This window comes from Buceros rhinoceros, unplaced genomic scaffold, assembly GCF_000710305.1.
Source record: "Buceros rhinoceros silvestris isolate BGI_N320 unplaced genomic scaffold, ASM71030v1 scaffold40725, whole genome shotgun sequence".
Taxonomy (NCBI): Eukaryota; Metazoa; Chordata; class Aves; order Bucerotiformes; family Bucerotidae; genus Buceros; species Buceros rhinoceros.
Genome location: NW_010411883.1, coordinates 17,835 through 26,998, shown reverse-complemented (window position 1 = coordinate 26,998; position 9,164 = coordinate 17,835). Strand labels below are relative to the sequence as shown.

At 40.9% G+C, this 9,164-nt stretch overlaps 1 protein-coding gene across 1 annotated transcript in view; it reads left to right on the top strand.

The window, feature by feature from the left end:
* Nucleotides 1-3,388: 3,388 nt before the first annotated feature.
* LOC104493477 (MAP7 domain-containing protein 2-like) overlaps nucleotides 3,389-9,164 on the top strand; it is a gene marked incomplete at both ends in the record, with an annotated part of 21,072 nt that continues 15,296 nt past the window's right edge. The window contains 3 exon segments of the mRNA XM_010136156.1: nucleotides 3,389-3,426; nucleotides 4,138-4,229; nucleotides 7,407-7,570. Coding sequence (XP_010134458.1) covers nucleotides 3,389-3,426; nucleotides 4,138-4,229; nucleotides 7,407-7,570 — 294 coding nt within the window.

The window sequence follows — 9,164 nt, the reverse complement described above, 5'->3', positions numbered from 1 at the left end:
GTGTAGGACGGCCGAAGGTCTGGGCATGTCGAACGCTCTTACGTAGAGCTCAGCTCGCTCGCTTTTTTCCTGTGTTGGGATGCCTGCTGTCAAGGTCTTCAATTATCTGCAATATGTAAATACATTGTGAAGCTAAATACCGTGGAGTATTATAGAGGACAGAAGTGTATGTGGGTTCAACAGCAAAGTAGGAAAAAACCCAACAAACAATTAACGGAGGCCCTACCCACTGGCAGTTACTCAGGTGCAGATTCCAGGAGAGGGGATGTCCGAGCAGCCAGTTGGTCCTTATAAAATGTACTCTCGGCTTCCAGCAGCCTAACTGACCTGCCTGAGTAGTTGTTTTCTGAACCAGAAACAGATACAGGTGTCAAGAGACACAGCTTGCCTTGTATCTCCTGGGGACAGGACAACCTTCCTCTGTGTCCTGAGCAACTGCCAAGAGCCTTACGCAGCTGGTATGTGAAGCAGAGCAGAGCGTGGGGACATGAACTGGTTTTAAGTTATGGTCTTTTTTTTTTTTTTTTTTAAAATAGTAGTTGTTTTCTGAACCAGAAACAGATACAGGTGTCAAGAGACACAGCTTGCCTTGTATCTCCTGGGGACAGGACAACCTTCCTCTGTGTCCTGAGCAACTGCCAAGAGCCTTACGCAGCTGGTATGTGAAGCAGAGCAGAGCGTGGGGACATGAACTGGTTTTAAGTTATGGTCTTTTTTTTTTTTTTTTTTAAAATCACTTGTTACAAGGTCCAACAGGAGCAGCTGGCCTTCTTCAGCTGAAAAATGAGGCAGCGGTTAGACACGTTGGTCTTTTTTTTTTTTTTTTTTTAGAATCACTTGTTACAAGGTCCAACAGGAGCAGCTGGCCTTCTTCAGCTGAAAAATGAGGCAGCGGTTAGACACGCGCCTTTGAGCGGGGACCCTTGAGAAAAAGGACTTTTGAGGAGGGCTGGGAGATGGAGTAGAAGTAGCAGCAATTTGTATGTGCGTGCGCTCTTCCTTACAGTAAAATCTTTGTTGTTGTTACTTGGGCAGTTTCCTTATTCTTCTGCTGGTCCGGGAATAAAGGGATATTAGACAATTTTCTGACAGTGTTTCTTTGTATTCATTACGCTGGCAGAAGGCACGACGTTTAACCGTGTTAATGTCCTAACTCTTGAACGTGTTGTTTGCTGCTACGTGCCTTCCTAACTGTGGGATCAGAGGCTTAGCTGTAAACGTGGGCAAGGCTCAGGATAAAGCTGAGTACGTGGACTGTTAACCTGAGGTCACTTACCGCAGTGAAAGCTCTTTCGCTGTGGGGTTTTCTTTTTCATTCGAGCCTTGTTCTGCCCTCTGCCGGCAGTTCGTGTTGTGCAGCGGAGGTGGCGTTGACGTTATTTTCATGGTAGGAGTTGTCTTTGCTGCCTTGCTCTTTACAGTCTGCTTTCCCAAACAGAATTGGAATTCCTGTCATGAATCTATTTTTTCTATACAGGTAACTGCTGTGTCCATTACATTTATAATGTGTATTGTATGAAGGTGCGTGGTAAATACTCTAATTTTGGCCTTAAAAAATTGTCCCAAGGAATATTCTGTCCTTCAAAGCTATATTTATTTTCTGAAAGTAAACAAGTTTCTGATTTTTTGGAGGCATGCTGATTCTTGAGATCAAGTACTTCAGAAATGCTGGTATCGGAGATGCCTGGCCTATTTTAATTGTCTCCTTGCTACATGTATATGTATTTTATGTGACTTCAGTTTATAGTTCTGTCCTCTTCCCAGTTTCAGAAATAAGTGAAACAAGAAGCACTAAGCCCTTCGAACTTGGTTCACCTCTTGAGGAGGTTCATCCTATGCACTGAATAAGCAAAGGGACCTAAAAGGAAAAAATGCCTAATTATATGTGTAAAAGGAGGCAAAATATGGATTGTACAGACTGCTTCAATTCTGACTGAATTCTGATACATCCTCATTTCTTAAGTATCTGGCATTACAGCCTTGATCTTTTAACATTATCTGGGTGAGGTTGAGACAATCCAAATTCTTTAGAAAGCCAGCCTGAAAAATTGTACGTCACCTTTGGATAGCCATGGCAGCTGTGAGCAAAGCTGGAGCATTTAGATCCATTTTTGCCAGTTGTGTTCATGAAGCAGCCAAAGTAGAGATAAGTTTGCTGTAATTTTATTGTCAAGCATAATGGGACGTATTTTTGCCAGAAGGTTTCATAGATAGTTGCGAAAGCAGGAGAGCGATGAGTCAGTGCAGGATTTTGTCAACATAATTCACAGACATGGGTGTCTTGTTGTTCATCTCTCCGTCTTATACCCATCCTGGTTTCTATATGTAAGATTTTACCCCTTGCTGCAGAACACCTTAGCTTCTGCCTCTGTTTGCCACTTTCCCTTTCTCCAGCTTCCATTTGTTCCCAAGCTCCGTTTCCTCTCTTTGAGCTCTTGATCCAGTCTTGGTTTCACCTTTTCTACTGGTTCTAACCTACATTGTAGGTGTCATGCTGTTTTGACTTTCAGATCATTGAAAAACTTCCTAGTGGAGCTGTCATTTAACTATGCTGTTATGAGGCATTCTCCTTCTTGGCTACTTATTGCAGCCCCCTCTCCTTGCTTGTCAAATCTGCCCATAAATGGCAGCCAAGCGAAGAAGCAAGCAGACTAGTATGTGAGTAGGATGAGTCTTGCATAATAAATAGCTATGTATTTGACCCACAAATGCTACTGGTAGTTAAGTAGCTGGGAACTGTAATTGCAATTTTCCAGAGGCCTGGCTGCCATCGAGTAGTTGCTGTCTGTGTGTGCAGAGGGTTAGAGGTGGTGTTTGAAGGTGCTGCTTGGGGAAAAAGCAAGGTGTTAATCTACTGGGGGACAGCTGACACCTCTGTTCTCAGCAGTCGTAAGGGACCACCGAGGCTGGTTTTCAGCCTTCTTACAGAACCGCGCATTTTACAGAAACACACTTGCTGTGCGAAATCTTTGCTCCCACAAACAGGATGCCCTCAGAGAGGAGCCTGCACGGGTGACTTTTCAGGAAGAGAATTGGGGTTACAGTCTAAGTAATTTCTCCACTTGTATTTATCTGATTAAATTAACAACTTCAGTTCTTAGAGTAAAGCAGAAGACGACTTAATTATAATTCAGTAACTCAGTAGGGAGCTCATATGACGACTGCAAAGGACGTAAACTGTGCTGTGAGACATTGCCTGTTTGCACTGCAGGCCTGCTAAGACCCCTGGAAATCCGGAAAACACAGAGGGAAAGGAAGGCACTGAAGCTCCTGTCAGCTATTTCAAAGGCATACCGTCTTCCAGCTGGTCTATCAAGTCAGTAGCTGGGGAGCTTACCCATGATATTGCAGAAGGTCCATCTAAGGTCTGCCTGGCTGCTGGATCCAGGGCGTGCAGGCAGGTGACCCTGAGGCACCTCGTGTGTCATGCTTTGCCTGCCTGCCCTCTGAAACTGGGCTTTTTGGTGGCTCATGCTGTGCAAAGAACTGGGGTGCAAAACATCCTTAGGCAACCTATTGCCAAACAAGTACCCTGCTTTTAGTTACCAACCCAAGGAGGAAACAAAGTGTTTCCTACCTGGAAAAGAGGGCAGGAGGGCTGCTGCCCCACTAATTGCTGGTTGTTGAAATGTGGTGGTGGTTTCCTGTGGGCAGGGAAGCTGTGAGGATGTGGTAAGCCGTAAATATGAAGGCCGAGACTCCGCATAGCATCAGACTATGATGAAAGCTGCAGACTGATTTTACTGCTTTCCTGAACTACCTTTTTATTTTTTAGCCAAAAACATTAAAATGATATTGTTAACAAGGATGAAGGCATGTTTAATTGCATTCTTAAAACTTTCTTGAGAAAAAACTGAAGTTTTAAAACAAGCACTAACAGCATGCTCGTTTGCTGTGAGAAGAGGAGTCAGGCATTTAGACTGAAGAACTGTGCTTGGAAGCCAGCAGTAGGTAGGAGACGGTGCTCAAGATGTATCCAAATCCCAGCTTGTTAACCCACCTGCATACAAGTGCAAAATAATTTTTGTTGTTGGAGTTGTTAAATACAGTAGATAATGATTTATTTTTGGTGGATTTTTTTGTTCTTTTGGATGCTGCTTTAGTTTTACTAGCACTTCTTTAACACCTTTTTTTCCTTTCTCTGACTTCAGTCATTGATGGATTTCTAAAAACTGATGAAAGACAAAGACTGGCAAAGGAGAGAAGAGAAGAAAGGGAGAAATACCTTGGTAAGATGGCAGGAAGTATATGTATTATTTATGTGAATGTGTAATTAGGTTTAAGTTACTAACATGAATTTTTTTCTGTTCTCAGTTTTGTGGTTCAGTCTGTTCATAGTCTTTATCATTTACATTACTACTTGAAAATTAAATGTTAAAAAATAAATCTGTTTTCTTTGATTTCTGTTTGAGTATTTAGTATTTTATAGTTACAAGTTGACTTTATTCTTTGGCCTATGTACTTTCAAATGTAGGTTTATGTGTAAGATATTGACCTTAGGATTCTGATTTGTAAAAGTACCCCAAAAGCCCTGACTAATACTAAGGATAATATGTAGGATGATTTGGTGGAACAGCCACAATTTTAGTCTATTGAGTTTTAGCCATATTAAAAGATATCATGGAATTGTGAAGTATGGCATAAAGCAGATAATTTTCTATAAGTTTTAAAATGGTTAATCTCTCAAGAGAAGGATAAAAATTATTAATACATTTCTTGAATAACATAAGCATTGATTTCAGCATTTTAAAAATACTTCTTCTAATACCACCAGAGAAATGTTGAGGAAATATATATATAGGGGGGGTGTGTATATATGAGGGATGTGTGTGTATAGAGAGAATTTCATATATATGAATGAAATGAACAGACCAGCATTGTTTTGGACTTTCTATATATACATATATATAAAAAATGTTGAACAGGCAACTTCACTTTTCCTTGTTGTGATAAGAATAAGGAACAGTGTAACTGGCCTTTCAAGTTACCTGACTACCTATCAGAAGGAATTGTCAGCATTTTATGATTTAGTAAAATCGAAGCTAAACATGTATTTTAAGAATATGTCAGCTGAAACAGTATGGACACCTGTGAAAAGTATCATAGGAAAATACTGATTTTCTTGCAGTAAATGCACAAATAAACTGTTTACCATTTCTTGACAAAGCCTGAGGCTTGAGACCAGTGACTTGACATTTTTTAGTACTGTGGAGTTCCTTCTGGTGGTTCCTATGAAAATCTACTGAACTACTTAATTTCCCCAGAGTTTCTGTCTATGAGGCATGCACCAGCCTGAGTTGTAGCTTACACCTCTTCCATGTATACTCAGTCCAGACTATCTCTACTGTGCTCTTGATTATTCCTCCTTTGCTGGTTCCCACAAAAGTGACATGATGAGTAGATTGGAAAGAACTTGGATTAAAAAGCAGAAGAGAAGATGAGAGGGAAACTGAAAGCTGGGCAATCAGGGAGTGGTTGACCTGGGGGATTTGAAAGGTGTTGGCTACAGTTCTTGTCTCCAGACATCACACGTGCCTTCTGGAAATGTACTTTTTTAGTGTTAAAGATTGTTTCTAGGATGAGGAGCTGTGGGTTTTGGTCACAGTTTGTCTGTGGCATATTTCTTTCAGAAGTTCAGAAAAAAGCAGCAAGCTCCCCACAAGGACAGATCTTTATGCAGCCAGCAGGTACTTTGCAGCAATATGGAATAACCTTTTTACTAAAGCTAAAACCCATCAGTATCCCTATTTAGTATCTCAAAATTAAGGAACAAGAATTGTGTGCATGTCCACGATGACAAAATGGTTTGCTTCTCTGTCCAGAATCAGTCCCGTGTTCCACCTGTTTACTCGGAAGGTAATCTTGGCACAATGTCTGGACACCTCACTTCATTTTTGTTATTATTAATGCCAGCATGCTGTTTTCACCTGCTCTACCTGACATAACTAGTAGTCGTTAACACTTAGCAACTGGTCACGTGTCTTTCATTGTCTCGGGTAACTATCTGTTGACAAGTCTGGTTCTTCATGTGTAGAAGTCCAGCCTCGTGCAGCACTGACACCTCTCTCACACTGCCCTGTCCTGGAACGGGAGGAGTAGTGGACTCTGATAAGGCAAAAGAGGAAGGCAACATCAGCGGTTCCTAACAGGAATAAGGCAGAAGGTGTTCTGTAAGGGACTTTGGATGTGAGGAAGAAATATTTTAGGAGGATCCAGTATTCAAGGGAAAGAAATGTAATGGAGGCTATCTGGCTTTAAACCAGAGGGCTTGAGAATGGAGCGGGGCTGAGGGACTGAAGGTCACAGATGTGGCTGAAGAGCCTGGAGACAGGAGCTGAGGCAAAAAGGCTGATATGAGAAGAGGGAATTGAGATGGCTAGGCACTGATGGGAAGATACTGAGAGAGTAGAAGGGCAAACGTTTGCTGTACGAGGAAGCAGGAACTGAAAAAGCAGACTAAGGCAAGCAAGATGAAGAGCCAGCTCTTACATAAGCCATGTTAGTACTGGCTGTCCCTCACTTTCAACTTCTTAGCCTGGCAGCTGTGAGAACACTCCTCCTTTGATATTGGCTGTACGTGTGGTGGTGTGTGACATTACAGGCTTGCATGTATGTAGGCATATTGACTGAACTTCTCTCCTACCTTTTTGTGGAATACACTTGCATGAGCAGTGGATTTCTCCTCATGATTTGTCATGTTAACTTCTACTACTTGTTCTCTTTTGTAAACCTGGAGCAACAGTCCGCTATGTAATGTTGCAGTCTGAATTTCTGAAACAAACCGCTGTCTCAGGAACAAGATTATGGCTCCAGCTGGAATAAACAACTGGGAAAACTCTCAATAACAGAAGTAATTTTTTTCTCATGCAGAGGCGCAGAAATGAATAACAATGTAGCACCAAATTATGAACAGAATGGTGTATTTTCAAGCTTCGTAGAAAACATAGCATATGGTGGTTTCATGTATAGATTTTTAAGGCAGCCCCATAATGAGAAACTCGGCTTTAAAGAAATTCTAAGGGCTTTTGCTTCAACATGTATAATTGTTACACTTTAAAACCTACTGGGAACATTTGTTACGTTTGTTTAAAAAAAAAAATTTGACTTTAAGGCTACAGAGGCACTTGAAATGTAAGCAAAAGTGTTAACTATTCTGTACACTGTTTTTACATAGGTAAGGGGCACAAACTGTCACCTTGTGTACAAAGGGATCCCCTATTATTGATCAAACTAATGATTTCTAATCATTCTAGCACTTCTGTGCACTTAGATTTTTTTTTTTTATCTTAGTGAACTAAAACCCCATGTACTTGTATTTGTTGTTTTACTCTATTGTGTCATGTCACAAATAATTTTAAAGCAGGAGAAAATTTACATGAAGTGAAATGAACCTTTTTGTCTCTTAGCTGCTAGGGAACAGCAGATACTGGAGAAGGAGAGAAGAGCAAAACTCCAGTATGAAAAGCAAATGGAGGAGCGATGGAGAAAACTGGAGGAACAGAGGCAGAGAGAAGAGCAGAAGAGAGCAGCTGTTGAAGAAAAACGGAGACAAAAGCTTAAAGAGGAGGAGGTAAGATCCACTGGGAGAGGTATGGCAGAGCAGCTCTGTGGTAGCAGGGTATTGATGTGCATTAAATGTTGATTTCTTTTTTTGGCCCAGAGACATGGGGGCATTACTTCAGCAACTGCAATCACACATCACCACAGCTATATATACTCTACTACTGCTTGTACATAAAAAAATTTTCCAAAGCTTTTTTGTCTCTTGATTTTTGTCTGATGTCGCAGAATAGTCATCTGCTTATGCTCACATATTTGGGACTGACTGTCAAACAGTAAAGCATCAGCTTTCCAGAGGGTAGCTTTTAAAGATGAATGTTTCCATAAAATGGCAGGATTTTTCTTACCGTTTTGTTTACTGTCCATGAAACTGAACTACTGCTTATGAAAACATCTTCTTTTACCTCAGGTAACATAAAATCAGAAATTCTTAATTAAATCAGTGAAGAATGTAGGCTGGTTGAAAATTCTAGCACAAACCAGAATTAATCATGTATTTTTTGAAGCATCTTCATACCCTTTCTTCTTCTCTCCCTGCTAAGATCATTTAAGGTTTTTTTTTTCTCTATTCAGTCCAATTTTTGATGCACATCTCTGAATGCAGAGTGAAAAAGGGGGCAGTGGTTTTTAAAAAAAAAAAGAAAAAGCTAAAAGAAGATATTTCCCTAGTTCCTAGATAAAAAGGCTCTAGAAATCTGCAGTTGCTAACCTTCCTTTTTTTTCTGTCCTGCACTTTTTGATCAAAGTATTTTTTGCAAAAGAGATAAAACACTTCTGCATGGTATCAGAATAACATACTGCTGTCTATTGAAATTTTTTTTTCATTTTTCACTTCAACCTGAAGAGAAGATTCTATCTTGCCATGTGTCTGTCAGCTGTCACATACCGATTGTGACTTCTTCATAATAGCTGAGAATTCATTTTAAAATATTTTGTCATGTGGTTGGTTTAAAAGTTTGGTGAGAAAAATGGCAAAACAAGAAACAAAGGGCAGGAGATCTCTCTCCTTCTGTGGTAACATAATTGACTTGACTTGCTCCTTCTCCAGTATTTCCCACTGTGATAACCTTTTGTAGGTAGAGCAAAATTGATCCCCTTTATGGGGGTTGTAAGAGAAGGTGCTTTTCTCTCTCACCTCAGGTTGAGGAACCCAAAGAAAGGCTACGTGGGCAGGAGGACAGGAGAGGATGCTTGTTTGGGGTGTTTTGGACCTGGTGGGAAGAAAAATCCAGGAGCCTCTGAAGGAGGGCAGGGTTCATGGGGTAATATGTAGAACAGAGGAGGATGAGGGAAAAAGGTAAATGAGAAAAAGGTATGAACACCTCCTGGCTTCCCTTCATGATTACTTGTCATTCACTCATTTCTTGAGTTCCACTTGTATTCTTCTAAAGGATCCACCAAATCTCACCCTTGCAGCTCTTCTGATACGTCCATCAAACCCTGTCTGTGTAGTAGCAGTGGAGGTCTGAGTAAGGATGATAATGATTTGCAGCTCCTTGGGAGCTGCAAGTTGCTCGCTGCCCATGAGCCATTCTGGACATTTGTGGCTTTCTTTACTGGAAGAGCTTTGAACCCATATTTCCCACGCCTGCATTTTTGGGGGG